This window comes from Candidozyma haemuli, assembly GCF_002926055.2.
Source record: "Candidozyma haemuli strain B11899 chromosome Unknown B_2014730914, whole genome shotgun sequence".
Classification (NCBI taxonomy): domain Eukaryota; kingdom Fungi; phylum Ascomycota; class Pichiomycetes; order Serinales; family Metschnikowiaceae; genus Candidozyma; species Candidozyma haemuli.
This window is the reverse complement of record NW_020289902.1, coordinates 654,880-670,962: the sequence shown is the minus strand read 5'-3', so window position 1 is coordinate 670,962 and position 16,083 is coordinate 654,880. Positions and strand designations below refer to the sequence as shown.

Sequence of the window (16,083 nt, the reverse complement as noted above, 5' to 3'; positions counted from 1 at the left end):
CATGGTTTAGGAGGTTTCGTTTTGGGTGATATGGATGGTACTACAGTAGGCCCAGTCTCTACACCTGAGAGCCTCAAAGATGGTACTGATATGACATGCTGTTCTACTCATTTTCCATAGAAAAGCAAGGTTATATCTTCCAGTTATTATGTTGATTTGTTTAGAGGATGAAAAGGTACCTCCAATTCACCGTGTGTGGTTTGCAGCTCTGTCTAGATCTGGCTTTTGTGTTATAGATCCACCAGATCAAACCATCTATAGATGGTCCAAATTGTTCAATTGCATCAAAAAGGCACTCAAGATCATTCAAAGGTATCTAGGCACTTGATCTGGATGAGTCTTAGTCCCTTCACATTCTCCACCAACTCTGGCTTCCTACACCTCCCCACCTAACCAATACATTACTATTTAGTCACCGACGACGAGCGCCCATCGTCCCGCTTCAGCGCCCGCTGGAGATCTTTTAAAAACGTTCCGGAGTCAGGAGCATTAAACAAATGTGGCTCTGCTTGAAACTCCTTATAGTATTTCGTCAACACATCCAATAAAACCTGTGCCGAAGGAGTTCCACGAACAGACCCATACAAGGCCACAAACTCCTGGCGTTTGAAAGTCAGGAAAAACCGGCTCACTGGACTTTCAGAGTTTTTGTTGATGGCTTCGGCGGTGTGCAAGAGTTTATCAAAAGGCGAATCAGCTTTCGAAGCGGCATCTGCCAAAAAGGATAAGTGGTCCTCGAGATCCAGCGAGGCCGAATCGTCACTGGCATGTTTGACTTCGTTTTTCGTAAATGGAAGAGACGAACCTTCACGGAACGAAGACTCTCTTCTGGAGCGTCTGCGAGGAGCACCATTTTTCCGTTCCTTAACATATTCATACACATTAATCAGGTCGTCTCTCGGGTCGGCAAGGGCACTGCCCACGGCCAAGTCACCCAATTTCGCCGTACTGACCAACATCTCCCAGAAATCCTGGAAAAACGTCGCAAGGAAGTATTCCTCTTCAATGGGCAGGTAGAACCTGCCAGGACGGCCTTCAAACCTCATTTCGGCGTCGTCCAGCGGCGCCATATCGAAAACAGGCTTTAAACCCGGCACAAGCTCGAAGAGCTGTTCAAAAGCAGCGGCCCAAGCTTCAATGGCATTCAGGCTCGTAGTGAGCTCGGGAAGCTGCAGAAACACCACAAGCACATCGACCAAAATGTCCTGGATTTCGCTATTGATGGCCTCCAGCTGGGCCGTCCATGAATCCCGTTCTTCCAGATCCATTGACCTTACAGAGAGCGTTTCGAAGCTCTCTTGCACTGCTGACATGTGATGAGGGATGGTGGAAAATTGAGAATCTGGGGTATATGAAAAGTCCGGGGTATATCACCGGGAACGAGTGGGGGAGATTGGCACTGGGAAGCACTTAGTGTTGAAGCAAAAACAGCAAAGCAAAGCAAAAACAGCCAAAGAATCGTCTGGCTTAAAAGAAAAGTAGCTGCCCACTCAAGGATACGATCACGCCTTGTTCCTTCCTGGTCTTTGTTCGACTCCACCTGGAATGCGCGATTAGACTTCCAGACCAGACAATCTTCCAGGCAATCTTCCAGACTTTGCTTGCAAAGGATGGAAGATGTCTGGATGCTAATATAAATAAAAAGAGAAAAGTAAAGAAAAGAAGAGAAGTAGAAAAGAAGAATATCAATTCCAGTCAATTCCAGTCAATTCCAGTGGAAACAGGCAAAACCCAAGCTCGAACCTGGCGGTTCTCGCTTGGGGCCTCGACGCAACCCAGGGTATTTTTACGTGCCATGGAAGGCCCAGCGAAGGTCCAGAAAGGGCCCCACAGAAGCACCACAAAGTGGCTGAAGAAGGCAGGGCAAAAGGAATATTAAGGAATGATGGTACTTTATTAATAATTTTATCTCTTCTCGATCTTTATTTTATTTATTTGCCTTTTCAATTGGACGTTTGTGAATGGTGGTTTTTCTCTGGAAGCTCTGACTGGCGCCTTTTTTTCTGTTCCTCGGCTTGCTTCCCCTTGCTGACCTTGCGGGGCGCCAATTCGCTGGGCCCCATGGATCAGGCCTCTTCCCCAACTGGTCCAGCCATTGAAGTGGACAAAAGAGGTGGAATTTGAATTTGAACTATTTCGTTTTTTGCTTTTCTACTTTTCTATTTTTTGCTTTTCTACTTTCCATTTTCCACTTGTCTCCTTTCTACCTTTACTCAATAGCACCGACGTCTGGCCTTTCCTTGACTGTGTCTGGTGGCTGCAAACGCGACTGTACAGCCTTGCCCTGCTAGACGAGTGGTTGCTGGTTAAGCTTACACAGTATAAACTAAAATAGGGTTAGGCCGAGGAATGAGCCATTCTCTGGTTCTTTCTTCTCGGTAATTGTTACTCTGCTTTTTATGTCTTTGCTATCTTTGGGCTATCTTTGGGCTATCTTTGGCTGCTTGGCTGTGGTTGGGGATGGGGCTGGTGCGATGACAATGTCTACACAAGAGGAACAATGACAGCAAGATAGCTAAATGGGTAGAGAAGGAAAACACGGGTCTTACGAGGGATGGCAACGGAATTTGCTGGGTGTCTGGGCCGAGCCGTACGAGCCGAGGGGCTCCTTACCGGCTGGTTCTGGCATTCCTAGATCCACATTCTGGAACCCTGACATTCCCGGATTTTCTGTTTGCTGATCGGCCCTTGGAGAGAGGGGATGCTAATTTCTATTAGCCTATGTGCCTTTCGTGGTCTCGTTAATATAATCCATGAGTTCGTGTAGAACATTCTCAAGCGATGAGTAGAAGGTACAGTAGTCGTTGATATCCACAAAGTTGTTCCGCAAATCGTAGTAGATCTTCTCGTTCAACTGCAGTAGTTCGTGTCGTTGGCTTTGGATTTCCGCTAGACTTTTACCTTCGTTGGGATCGGGTTTGTTGAGGAAGACGCTCTGGTTCATGGCTTTGATCAGTTCCGCTTCGTCTTTATCCAGATCTTCTTCCCATGAACTCTTTTCGAATGTATGTGAATCTTCGTGCTGTATACTTCCGAGATTCACGCCATTGCTGATTAATGCTGGCTGTGGAACATCCATGATGTTGAAAAGCTCACTCATGTTCATGTAGCCGCTCACCTGGTAGTCAAAGAACTCGATTCTGCCTGGTTTAGATTCGTTCACCACGCTCACCAACTTGATAACGTGGTACTTTTTGAGAATGTACTCCCAGGTTAGGTTTGTCAACGATAACATTCTCTTGTACTTTTCGTTCTTAAAGTACTTTCTGTTGAGAATGAAGAGCGCCTTGTTGATGAGCTTAACGTAGATGACCAACTCATTCACCGTCATAAACTCGTACTTGAACTTCACACACATGATGATGAATAGCAAAATGATCGAGTCCAATGGGATGGTTCTCTTGACGTACCAGTTGAACTTGCCAAACTTGATGAAATCGTTGTACTTGAGGAAATCGTTCAAGTTGTGCAAGATGGAAGGAATCAAGTTATTGTGAAGGTTCTCATAAGTGAAGAGCTCATTCTGGTTGAAACGAAGCTGGGAAATTGATGAACTGTCAAAGTTGCTGATAATGTTAGCTTCTTGAATTCTTCCAAACGTATCTTCATACTTGCTAAGGGATAATGTCGTTTCTCTGTCTTTCGAAAGCGCCTTTTCGTACTTCGTGTTGGCAACTCTTCCTTCATGAGGAACCCTTGGGGATCTCTAAGCAAGATCTTCTTATGCAAAAGCATCAAAGCTCTATCAACAAAACTCCAGGAGTGGTTCTTAATAAAATTAAGTAGGTTCATTTCCTGAACGGTCTTGGGTGGACGAGCTTGGTAATAGTTGGTGATCTTGTTGATGGACTTGTGAATGAAGTGGAATAAGTTAACAATCATGCGTTTGATCTCGTCTGTCTCTTCAGGAGTGATATTCGTAGAAAGCCCATTATGAAGCTGGTAGACAAGCTCACTCAAAATCCTATCGAATTTAAACTTCACAAGCATTGCAAGAATAGTAACGTTCAACGTCTTCTTGATAACCATGCCGTTTTCATCAAAAACAGGATCTTCGTCTTCGGGCATCACCACATTGAAATCGTCAAACTTGCAAACTGGAGGTAAGCAGAAATTGTGACTACTCAAGGCGTCAAGGCCAAAAATAACCCACCATAAGAGTCTGCGGAACTTGATCACTTTCCAATCCTGAATTCTAAGCGAGATGACTGGATCTTTGTGGAGTTGCAAGAACTTAGCGTAACGAATAATCTGGGACATTTCCATCGTAGAAGGATTTGGAGACGTGGACTGAATAATGACATTGCCTAGAAGCAAAGGCATAGTCTTGATGCCATGTGGATAATTGTAGTACTGACAGATCTTGTTGAAACCCTTCAAGTACTTGTTGATGTCCTGGTTCAAAAGAAGGTTATCGTACTCTTCAAATTCGGAAATCGTAGATGCATAAAGAACAGGGAAATAAAGCGTGTAGAATTGAAGAAGGTTAAAGTCCTTGGAATTTGTGCTGTCCGAGCCCGAGTGAAGGGAAGATGCTGGAGAAGCAGACCCAATGTTCTTATAAGGGTCATAAAGATCCCAATACCGTTCGTGCTCCTTGATGAACTCGCTCAAGTTGACCATCACAGGAAGCAAGATATGCACAGAGTTGATGTAGCGTTCAAGCAACTCGAAAGAACGGGCTCTAGAATTTGGCAAATGCGTGAGTAGGTCCGTAAGTAAATTGTCATTATCATAATAAGTATTCGTGCCGTAAAGGTAGTTCACTGTCGTGGCTGGATTCGAAGAGTAGGCATTAAGCGAATTGTGAAGGCCAGGGTTATTCGGCTGGGAGTTCCTTTGGGTATAAGCAAGAGGCACCACAGGTTCAGTAGGCCCATCTAGGAAGTTTTTCAGCGTGCCGTTCGAATTGGAAAGCGGATTGGCGTTCAAGTTCGTATTCTTATACATGTTTGAAAGGTTTGAACTTGAGTTTATCCTGCTCTGAAGCTCGCTGCCGGGCCTGGCCTCGTCTGGTTTATCTGTAAGCGGCAGGTTCTTCGAGAGCATATCGTTGGCAAATGCAAAGGTGCTTAAATTGAAGGCGTACTCTTCAGGCTGTTCATCCAGACCAGTCCTATTGGCGTAATTCGTTCCAAAGAAGTTATTCGTGATGTTGTTGCTTGTCTGGTTGACTATAGGTGCCTGGAGGATATTGGGAGTAGCCATATCTGGAGAAAGGCCTGGCGGTTGGCCTGATTTCTGGTAGTAGGGACCTAGAAGGTACGTCATGGGAGAATCTTGCATGATTTCAGTCTGTTTCTTTGGCTCATCTTTTTCATAGTCAGACGCCAGGGACCGTGAAGACCTATTCTCTTGAGTCACCGAATTCTGTCTCAGTTTCGTAGAATCACTTGATTCAGACAGCGTGCTGCCCATGGGAAGAGCCACTTCGTCAGGCTCTGGTTCTTTCTTGATGCCTCTTCTTCTTCCACCTTTAGACACCCTCTCGTTCACAAAGTACTTACATGGAATACCTTGTTTAGAGCAGTTGTTGCACACTGGCTGTACTCTGGAACACTTGATCTTCTTCAGGTGACAATGCACACAACTTAGAATCCTTCGTTGCCTTGTTTTCTGGAGTTTCATTACAGTACCATCATCTAGCACCTTGACATCCTGAGGACGGGTCCGTTTATGTTCCATCACCGGTACCACCTCCATGATAAAGAATTTCTTAACTAGATATAAAGTAGTTCAGCTGGTGATGCTGACTTCACTGGTCAATGACAGTTGGTGTGGGCCAATGGTAGGCTAACCTTAAAAGGCTGGACTTAAGCAAAAGCTCGTAATCTGCGAAGGGCAATGCAAAGCCACAAGGCCAAACTTGCGGGGCGGTAAAGAGATCGACAGGTGAAACGGGAATTGCCCAATCAGCAAGCCAGAACACAAACCGTAATGGAGATAAGGAAGCACCTAGGGTTTCTATGGTTTAGATACGGAAGGGTAAACGCCGAAGTGGGACCAAATAGAAGGAGGGTGTGTGCAGTACCGACAGCTGGAATTTCACTGATTGCAAGGAAAAGAATGATACCACCTGAAATTGCACGTGGAGGGCTGGGCTTAGTGGGATTTGGGAGTTTGCCTGACTGTTTAGGGTGGGATTAGGTGGACGGACGGAATCTGGTTGGGGACGGCGTTCTGATGTCCTTTTGTGGTGGTGCCCTGAAAAAGCTTATCTATGGAAATGTCGCGTCGGCGATAAGCACCCTGGGTTATAGCGAACAATAGAATGTCAATGTCAAGACTAAAGCTCGAAAAAGGCGATTAGGGTGGATTAAGTAGTTTGTGAGTTTTGCAAGTGATGAGTGTTTTGGCACTGGTTTAAGGTCAGCCCACGATAAGCCCATTTTGCGTCGGGTGAGATTTTGCCGATCAGGTGAAGATGTTGGGCCATAGAAGTGGTAGGGAGAGGGACCAGGTTGAGAAAGGGTATAGGGGGAGGGTTTGGACTTAAGGTTTTTAAGAATATGTCTTTTGTAATGTAAAGAGAGAAGTTTAAGACTTTTTTTGTGGTTTTCCTAGACTGTGGTAGATCAAGTAGGTGAAGAAGATATGGGTTATGCAATAGCATGGAGTCATCTCGAGGTGGTTAACGGCTCGTTTAGGCAGATCTTGAAAGATCTTGCTGGTTGGGTGATCAAAGCGATGAGATGAGAAAAAGGATGTGGAAAAGGGAATTGTTACCAGAAAATGGCTGAGGGAGAGAGTTAGTTTGTTGGATAATGGATAGCTCTTAAAAGAAGTGTTTAGTCAAGTTGGTTTTTAGTTAGAGCTTTTTAATGATTTTGGGGTGTCCTAAAGCAGTTAGGAAGTAGCCTAAGGAGAGTAATAAGGCTGTTACCAGCTGCTTGGTGAATGTCATTAGAAGTAATAGAAAGGGCATAGGCAACTATAAACGATCGAAGTTTCTGTTAACAATTAGAAATGCAATCAATAAAGATGTCCCCGTTTATTCATTCCAACATCTAACTGTCCCCGAGACTATTGTTCAATCCAATCCCAATTGCAATTGCAATTGCAATTGACTAAACCTTTTATTCCAGATAAACTTCAATCCCCACGGAAACCTCCAATCTTCTACTCTTTGCTCCCAACTAATCACGCTACTTCTCTCCTTGGCACTTATACCTTCGTGCTACTCCCCAAATATCCACCTCCCAACCCACAGATCTGCCTGATGCCGCCTTAAACCAATACATTACCAGCCTTGCAGAACATTAACCTTACAAGCATTCCAGTAACGAGATCCCTAGAACCTCCCAAAGAAGAACCAAAACATAAAAACCGGAACTCGACCCGGACTCGGTCACGGTGCTCTCCAGCGGGCGTCTTGTTCCACAATTCCACACAAGGGCCAAAATATGCCTCAGCGGCAATTTCTTGTTTATCCCCTGTGCTTGTTCGCCCGGAAATATCTAAAACGGAAACGTGATGATTGCGTTGCTGAACGGGTTGTTGTAGCCGTTCGAAGTCTCCGTATTCCAGAATTGACCCACACTGTAAAACAGCAGCAGAGCAAGCCAAGGTTTTTGAGTTCCGCTGAAGTTGCCTGTTTTCAGAACGCAGGGTCTGGAGCACGCCTTAGAGTCGTATTTCCCGCATTAGCAGTGATAGCACTTGATACATAGCAAGCTCGAGAAACAGAAAGAAACAGAGGGATAGGAAGAAAAGGTTTAAAAAGAAAGAACACAAGAAAGAAGGTTGGCGTATCAGCACAAGCAAGCGCAAGGCAGTCACACCAGCAGAGGGAGAAGCAGAGCAGTGGCAGTGGCAGAGCAAAAGCAGTAACTGAAGTAAGCCCACGCCAAAGGACGCAAAGGACGCATGAGACGCCAAATCCAACTTTAAGGCTTAAAATTCAATTCCAGCCACCCAACCTTCTTCCAATTCCATCTTCTCCCTGGATGGCTGGTGGCTGGTGGCTGGTGGCTTTTCGTGTCGCTCCGTCACTGTAAGTATCGTTGCATCACCACCCTGTTCCCCCAAAAGAGCTGCCTAACCAGTGACACAAGAGCAATCCAGAAGATGGAGAAAGGGAAGTGATGGAAATCTGACGTAGTGACCAGGAACGACTTTTCCTGACCATTCTATTTTTTTCACTTCTACGCTTCTTCATGCTTGCTTCTTCTGGCTTCTCTTTTTTTAGAGAACGGCGTTTTTTTGCATTTACTGAAGCTTCTTCTACAACCTGCCCTTTTTGCATCTTGTGTGTTTTTTTTTTTTTACTGCATTTCTTCATTACTGCATTTTTCAGATCTGGCCAATGCACCTCCATCGAGATTATTCCGAAGGATGGACGATTTGGAGGTGGCTGGCTTGGACTTTATGTTTCTGGAGTTTTTGAGGGTTCTGGAGTTTTTGAAAAATCTTCACTTTGAGACCACTTTTTCTACATTTTGTGGAAAACCTTTAAATCGCCAAATCACAAAAAACCTGACCTCCACTTTCCATGTTGTTCTTTTACCTTTTTTTTTTTTCACATTACGGCACAAAACTGTAAAAAAAAAAAACGTTAGGCGCTTGTTGACGTTAAACAGCACGTCCTGCACACAAGCGGCAAGGCGTCTAACCGCCTAAACGACAAATGCCATCCATACAGAGTGGCGCCATTTTTTTTCTTTGTTTCTTTTTGTTTAATGCCGTTTTGGCATCCATGGCTGTGAAAGAAACGCATTCTTTACTGAAGCCGCATACATATTACTCGCTGTGACGTTTACATCTCGGGGTCGTGCGATGCTCAAGCGTCGTGAAGCTGAAAACGGCCAGTCGGCCACCACCGACATCGCCGACAACGCCGACCATGTGAATTAAACAGTAAACAGTAAACTACAACTTTTGTTTTATCTAGGTATCGTATTAATTATCTATTATCCTGGTCTCTATACCTGGTTCGCAGCCTTGTTGTCAGTCATGACACCCTCCTCTGGCTTATCAGAAGAAGCAGAGGTGATGTCTTCCTTGACGTCAAAGTGCTCCTTCTCAAACTCCTCATCGAACAAACCGAGCTGGTTACCCTGGTCCTCAATCTCCTTAAGGGAAAGCTTAGGCATAGTAGCAGCGACTCTCCATGGCTGGCGGCCGTCAGTGTGGGCCTTGGCGAAGATAATGTCAATCTCTTCCAAGGTTCTGCCGGCAGTCTCTGGGTAGAAGAAGAAGATGACTGGGACAAACAAGTAGTTCATCAAGGCGAAGAAAAGGTAGGCACCCCATGCAGAAGCATCCATGAAAACTGGAGTAAACATGACAACACCGAAGTTGGTGATCCAGTTGGTACAGGTGGAAATGGCAGTGGCGAAAGTTCTGGTTCTCAATGGGTTAATCTCTGGTGGGTAGATCCATGGCAATGGCAAGATGGTGAAGGCGAAGAAGGTAATAAACAAGTAAATACCAACGGCAGCACCCTTAGAGTTCTCTGGAGTTGGGTCAACCAAACAACCGAAACAGATGGTGAAGGAAATACCTTGACCCAAAGCACCAAGCAAGAACAAGTTTCTTCTACCAAAAGTATCAATCAAGAAGAAAGATGGAATGGTAGCCAAAGCGTAGACGGAAGCGAAAACACCACCAAGAATCAAAGACAATTGTCTCTCACCCTGGAAAATGTAGGTCTCGAAAAGCACAGTGGAGTAGTAAATGGCAGCGTTACAACCAGTGAACTGCTGGAAGAACTGAGTAGAAGAACCGATAACCATTCTCTGGAAGTGCTGAGACTTACCACCGGAGAACAAGTCCTTGAAACCGAGCTGGGCTCTGGAGAATCTAGTGACAGAGTCTTCAATGAAAGTGAACTCAGCGTAGACTTCATCGTGGTCAATGGCAACACCCTTCATCTTAGACAAGACTTCCAAAGCCTCGTCCTTCTTACCCTTGGAAATCAACCATCTTGGAGAGTCAGGCATACCGACAATACCCATGAACAAACAAAGGGCAAAGAAAATCTGGAAAGCAACAGGGAATCTCCACTGGACAGAGCTGTCAATGTAAGAGAATCCGAAATCCAACCAGTAAGCAATGAAAGTACCAACAGCGACAACGGAACCTTCCAAGTTGACCAATCTACCTCTGTTCTCAGCTCTGGACATCTCAGATTGCCAGACTGGAATAGTGGCAGTGTTGAAACCGTTACCAACACCAGTAATGACACGGCCAATAACGAATTGACCAAGACCCCAGGCGTGGTGGAAGGCAGTAGTAGAAATAACGGAACCAATAATGATAATGATGGAACCACACACAACCATTGGCTTACGACCAATGTGTTCACCTCTGATAAGAGCGAAAATAGCACCAAAGAAACATCCCAATTCGTAACAAGCAGTGACAGCACCCTGAATGACAGAAGCGTGAGATTTTTCAGCATCAGTAGGTTCAGCGTACTGAGAGTCCTCACCAACGGCAGCGGCCCAGTGGTCACCAGCCATGGTGGCAGGGAACTCTTCGTTAAAGTATTCACCAGTAATGATACCAGACATCATACCCTGGTTGTAACCGAAAAGAGAGAAACCAATGGTGGCAGTAGCAGTAACCATGACTCTCAAGGGTCTACCTTGGAGGCCCCAAGTGGATGTTCTTGAAAAGAGCTTCATGATTGGGGTATAAGTTTATGGTAGGAGAAAGAAGAGAAACAGGAACTGGTGGGGGGATCTGGGGGTATTTATACCTGAGAGAGGATCCAGGCTTTCGCTGGGGGATTACTACATTAGGCGGCGTGATATTATGGGGGTAAGTACATGAGAAAGAGAAACAAAAAAAAAAAAAAAAAAAAAAAAAGAAAAGTTGCTTTTGAGCGTTGGGACCTTGTGAGGCATATACAGGCTGGCAGCGATATGACGTCTTGTCCATGTGGGTCGCTAGCGCCTGAAAAGGCGTGTCTGCAGGATGAATATGGCTGGAGGTGTCACAGAAACCTCTTGGCCTCGGCGGTATGTGCAGGCAGAATGTAAAAAAGTTTTCCCGTACGCGAAATAATAAAAAGAAAGAAGGCATAAAAAAAAGTGTAATGGGAAAATCTCGGAAGCGACATAAATGGGATGTTGCCGTATGTAGTGCATTGTGAGGGAATAATCTAGGTTTACTGGTGCACAGTGATGAAGTTCCTGCGGAGTTTCTTTTTTCCCCCGCGTTTTACCTGGATGAGGAGGCTTGCTCGCGGGGCATCTAGCCCCTCCAACAAGGTGGGGGCACCTAGCATAACCTTATTTTCTGGGCGAAACAGGTGGAGTTTCCCCGTTTTCGTAGCACCTTTCTAGACCTCCCTTCTACTAGCACCAGGGTGAAGAGATGAAGACATTTTTTTCCTTTTGGTGGTTGCAACCTGCACACACACCGGTCTATTTCAGACGTACGTGGTGGGGTACCCGCAGGATGAACCGACGCAAGTTGACGCCCCAGCTGCAGTCGCACGGACAAATTCTGCTCCGATTTCCTAAAGCAAAATAAATACAGCGCGAGCGGTTCCGAGGGCCCGGTGCCCCATCCTCGGACACCCGAGGGTATCCCACTGATGCCGTCCGAGGGTACCACCAAAAGTCTATCCCATCCAGATTTTCGTTTCTTATGGTTCATCTTATTCCTTTTGCAGCCAAATCTGTCATGTCTTTGCCAACCTTCGACAATCGCTGTCACGACTTCTTGTCCTTGGCTGGTGACAGGGCCAAGGACGAGCGTGACAGCTCGAACAAGGAATACCAAGTAGTGTCAAAGAGTAGCTAAGAAATCGACGTCAAGGCCTCAAGGAAGTGAACTTTTGTCTCTAAGGGCCACCTGGACCGGAACCTTTACCGGAAGTCGTCTCTGTGGGGTATACAGAAGCAGGCCAAGAGGAGAAGAGATTACAAATCAGCACAAAGTAAGGCGGGTCCAGCAGCAGCCAGCGCCAGATGGCCATCTGGCCAGACGGCGACTTGACGACTTGGCAAAATAACAAACGAAGTGTAGACGGTGGTAGATGGTTGGCAGGTCGGAAGTCGAGTACTGGAAAATAGCAGATGTGCGGCGGCATGTTCTTCCTTTTCTTCTTGTGTAGCAGAAAGTAAAGGTATAATGACGACGCTGGCGATGGATTTAGGTGCACAGACATGTTTTCCTTGGACGAGGGACGAGGTCAAGGGAGGGTGATAAGCTGCCCAGGAGCACAAAGAGGGAGAGGAGGGAAGATGGTCTGGGGTGGAGGTGGAATTAGAAGATGTAGGTTTCAATGACTTCTTCTGGCGATAATCCTCGGTCGGTTCAACAACCAGCATCCGACGGTGGTGTACCACTGACCTGTGGCCAGTGGCTACTTGTTTTTCTGTTTTTCTGTTTTTTTTTTAATAAACCCCATTCTATTATTTTTTTTTTTCTGGCTTTGCATTATTCAGTAAGTCGCTGGTGGTGCAACACTACCGAGATGCTGATCTGAGACCTGACGTATCGAGGGTTAAAAAGGAAAGACGAAATGCAACACAAAAGGAAATACAAAAAAAAAAAATACCTTAGTGTCTCCAGACAATACAGAGCCTGTGAAACAGATGCATCGAGATTCCCTACTTAGGTTTGGCGGCGGTATGGGGGCCCGGACTGGAGGAAGACGCTGAGACGAGCCCCGGTCGCCATGTGTCTGTGCTATCCCCCCAAACATGTAAAAACAAGGTAATATAAAGAACCAGTGGCTAATATGGAGGGAAGCTGGGTCTAATATGGAGGTATAGAGGTAATATGGAGGGAAGCGCTAATATATAGGCTTGGAAATGTAATATGGAGGGAAGGGAGCGCTAATATGGAGGCCAACAGAAGTATGGCTAATATGGAGGCGCTCCCAGATTTCCCATGGGCCACCACCGTGAATGACAAACATTGGTAGAAGTAAGGATCAGGTCGTAGACCTGGAACAGGGTACTTTTTGGGGTTTCCTGGCTCGGGAAATCCGCAGACTTCTCCGCGGGGCTGCCCCTGTCAAACGTCCTGCTTGCCAGTTTCTTTTTTTCCTGTCATCTATAGAGTTTTTCCTGGTGGCCCCTCGCCGCCCCACGCGGCCCCGCATATCAAAAGAAAGAACATATCCACAGTTTACTACTAATTTTTTATTTTTGCATTTCTGTACATCCTCCCTTTGTCTCTGTGCATCCACCACAATCGTGCCATACGTGCGTTTTGGCGTGGCTCGCTCTTGTTCCCAAAACAGCCTTGTGCCAACCGGAAAATCCGATTTGCAACCCCACCATCAACCAGCATTCAACTTCACAAAACCTTGTTGGTTGGCTTTCTCCCCAGCACCTTCGGCTATCTGTGCGTTGAATAAAACATGAATTTCACTTGACCCCTGGAGGCGGAATTCACCTGCTTCACCTCCCCACATGCTGGGTTTTGTGGCTTCTCTAGAGACACTGGGCCTCCATGTTATTCGTCAATTTTTTTGTTTGGTCCAATAACCCCATGTATCTTTCCGCTTCTCCACATTTCTAGCAGCCCGGTGCTCGTACATGTACTCGTACATGCCACGAAAAATTGGTGTTTCTACGGCTCCGTGCTTTGTCGAGGTACGTCCTTGTTTCGGGGCTTCTGGACGTGAACCCTAACAAGCGTAGCGACGGGGAAAGCCACTTGCCCAATCAACACAAGCCCACTTTTCCTTTTTTTTCTCCACAATGCAATTCGGGAAGATAAGGGCTATACTTGAATTTTGGGGTCTGGGCACGGCTGCCCGCTGTTTTCTCGATTTTGTAGCACTTTTGTTTCATTTGTCTCTGTTTCCTCGTTATTTACTTAACGCACGATCGAATCAAACATCCCCAATAAACTGAAGTAGTGTCCCACAATGCCCAAAACCACAAAGAGGTGCCACATGTTGTGACTCAGGCCAATGTAGTCGACCCACCAGAGCGAAAGGAAGTCGCTCGCGTATGGCGTCTTGGTAGGACTGGATGGGAAGTGTTTCTCAATCACTGACATTGTCTGTTTCTCCAACGACATCGATGGAGAGATGTGCTCGCGTGACACGTCTTCAATCTCTTGTTCAATCTCTTCAATCTCCTCTTTTCCAGAGTTTTCAAGACCTCCAAACACATCCTGCGGCGTATGTGTATGGCGACATGGAGCATCTTGATCTACAATCACATCATATCTCCAGCGTTCAGGGATGAGACCAGCGTAGAAAAGCACGCCGATCCAATACCACAAAAACGACTTGTACGTGAGCGGCATGTAAAAGTAAAGCGAATTGGAAAGCCCCTCGTAATACCATTTGAAAAAGAACGTCATGCTGCCCATTGCAGCTAAGCCAACAAAGAACGCAATACGTAAGTGACGACACTCTGGCTTATCAAAGTAAGGCAGCCAGTTGAAGGCCAACCCACTGACTCCACAGGCAATGGAGAACGTCACAAAAAACGCAAGAAGCTTAGGCATATGGTACAACGCACAGTATTCGGCAGAAACGACAGAGCATGTAATGAGTGTGGTGATGCCCGTGTAGTCAACACAGGCGAATCTGGCCCTGACGTTCAAATGGGCAAAACACGAGTATGTGTGCCAGAGAACCGAGCTGATAAGGCACTTGGCACTGGCTGCAAAGAACAAGTACATGATACAGTTATCCACAAGCGCGTTGGCAGAGTAGACGCTCGTCTGAGGGAAGTGGAAAAGGGCAAGCCAGGCAATCACGAAAAAGCCTAGCATGTGGGTCCAGATGTTACCTGTTTCGTTGTGATTAAAGTGGAACATCGACTTCACCATATCCACATGGCCCATGGTGAACCTATAGCCCTCGATAATGTACTTGTTTTCTCTCCACGCCAATGGGAGCTGGTAGTAATGCAAATAGCCGTCTTCCGAGTGTTTCAAGGCCTTATTGAAATTGAAAAAACGCAAGGCGCTCGAAGCCTCGTCCTCATCGACAGCGCCGCCCTTGGCTGAAAGATATCCATCAATATGGGCCAATTTCTCTTCAAAATAATGCAATGTGTCTATAAGTTTGTTCTGAAGAGCTTCCTTATGCGCCATACCTGGGAATCCCGCTCCCGGGCCACCGCCAATACTCTCTGAATCCTGGAGCTCCTGGTAAACGTCACGGCCATTAAACATATAGTTATACTGGTCATCCAACGTCTTATACAAGTACTCAGCGTTCCTGAACGAGTTCAAGAGCACCAGCTCCTTCACCTTATACAACTGGCCATAAACACGGTTCAAATGGCTTATAGAGATCTGGCGAATCGACGTGATCAGGCTCAACAGCGCCAGACTGCTTCGACGGGACCGGCCCTCGGTGGCTTCCTTATCAGTGTCTTTCTCTTTTTCATTCTCCTCCTCTTCATCAATAGCTCCTTCCAGACCAATCACCTTAAAGTACTGTTCAAATCTTTCGATCCTCTTTTCAATCAGGGAAAGAAAGATATCGAGTTTTTCAATAAGAAGCTCTTCTGTACTGGAGAATTCATGGTTCTTTTCTATCTCGGTGGTTAGTAGCTCGTTTGAGCCCGTTCTTGCACCGTTCGAACCGTAGAGCTCGGGAGCATCCGCTGGACCGGCTGCTGTTCTCTTCCTGAGCGTGGTTTCCGACATTTCTGTTCAAAGATCACTTTGCTGAAAGTAATGTGGTTGCACTATCAGTGTATGTACGATTCACTTTTTTAATTAGGGGTCTGGCATGTGGTCTCACAAAAAGAAATCCGGAATTAATCGGAATGGTGCACGGGTGTATCCGAGGTGTATGGGTGTAAAAAAACTCAAACCGTCTGGTGTACGGATGTCATCCCCTGGTGGTTGCAAAAAGAAACGGCCTCCACATCCCCTACGATCTACAACAAAAACCACAATAGTAATCCCAAAAAAATTAGTGTATTGCCTAAGTGGCGCAGGCACTATGCAAAAAATAACGTTGGGTCCAAAAAAAACCCAAACCGGCTAAAGCGAATGACAGAAATGTAGATGTGAAAAAAATATCAAACTGGGCCCGAGTCAGCCTTATAACGTGCAGTAGAATTAGGCATTCTGACTGAACTCGTGCTAAACAGCATCGGATGACGCCGAGATGGAACCAGGTCCTTGACAGACCGACTGGTG

At 46.0% G+C, this 16,083-nt stretch overlaps 4 protein-coding genes across 4 annotated transcripts; all 4 read right to left on the bottom strand. All coding sequences in view use genetic code 12, as the record gives it.

The window, feature by feature from the left end:
* Window positions 1-404: 404 nt before the first annotated feature.
* On the bottom strand, window positions 405-1,313 carry CXQ85_001146 (uncharacterized protein; the record flags this gene model as incomplete). Its single annotated transcript, XM_025484865.1, has 1 exon — window positions 405-1,313. The coding sequence occupies one exon, from the start codon at window positions 1,311-1,313 to the stop codon at window positions 405-407; it is 909 nt and encodes a 302-aa protein (XP_025339796.1).
* A 1,406-nt stretch (window positions 1,314-2,719) lies between these two features.
* On the bottom strand, window positions 2,720-5,703 carry CXQ85_001145 (uncharacterized protein; the record flags this gene model as incomplete). The annotated part of the gene is made up of 2 exons (XM_025484864.1): window positions 2,720-3,633; window positions 3,663-5,703. 2 exons carry the CDS (start codon window positions 5,701-5,703, stop codon window positions 2,720-2,722), a joined length of 2,955 nt encoding a protein of 984 aa, XP_025339795.1.
* A 3,218-nt stretch (window positions 5,704-8,921) lies between these two features.
* HGT10 (glucose-inactivated glycerol proton symporter) lies at window positions 8,922-10,628 on the bottom strand (the record flags this gene model as incomplete). Its single annotated transcript, XM_025484863.1, has 1 exon — window positions 8,922-10,628. One exon carries the CDS (start codon window positions 10,626-10,628, stop codon window positions 8,922-8,924), a length of 1,707 nt encoding a protein of 568 aa, XP_025339794.1.
* Window positions 10,629-13,785: 3,157 nt separating this feature from the next.
* Window positions 13,786-15,582, bottom strand: CXQ85_001143 (uncharacterized protein; the record flags this gene model as incomplete). The annotated part of the gene is made up of 1 exon (XM_025484862.1): window positions 13,786-15,582. One exon carries the CDS (start codon window positions 15,580-15,582, stop codon window positions 13,786-13,788), a length of 1,797 nt encoding a protein of 598 aa, XP_025339793.1.
* Window positions 15,583-16,083: the final 501 nt, after the last annotated feature.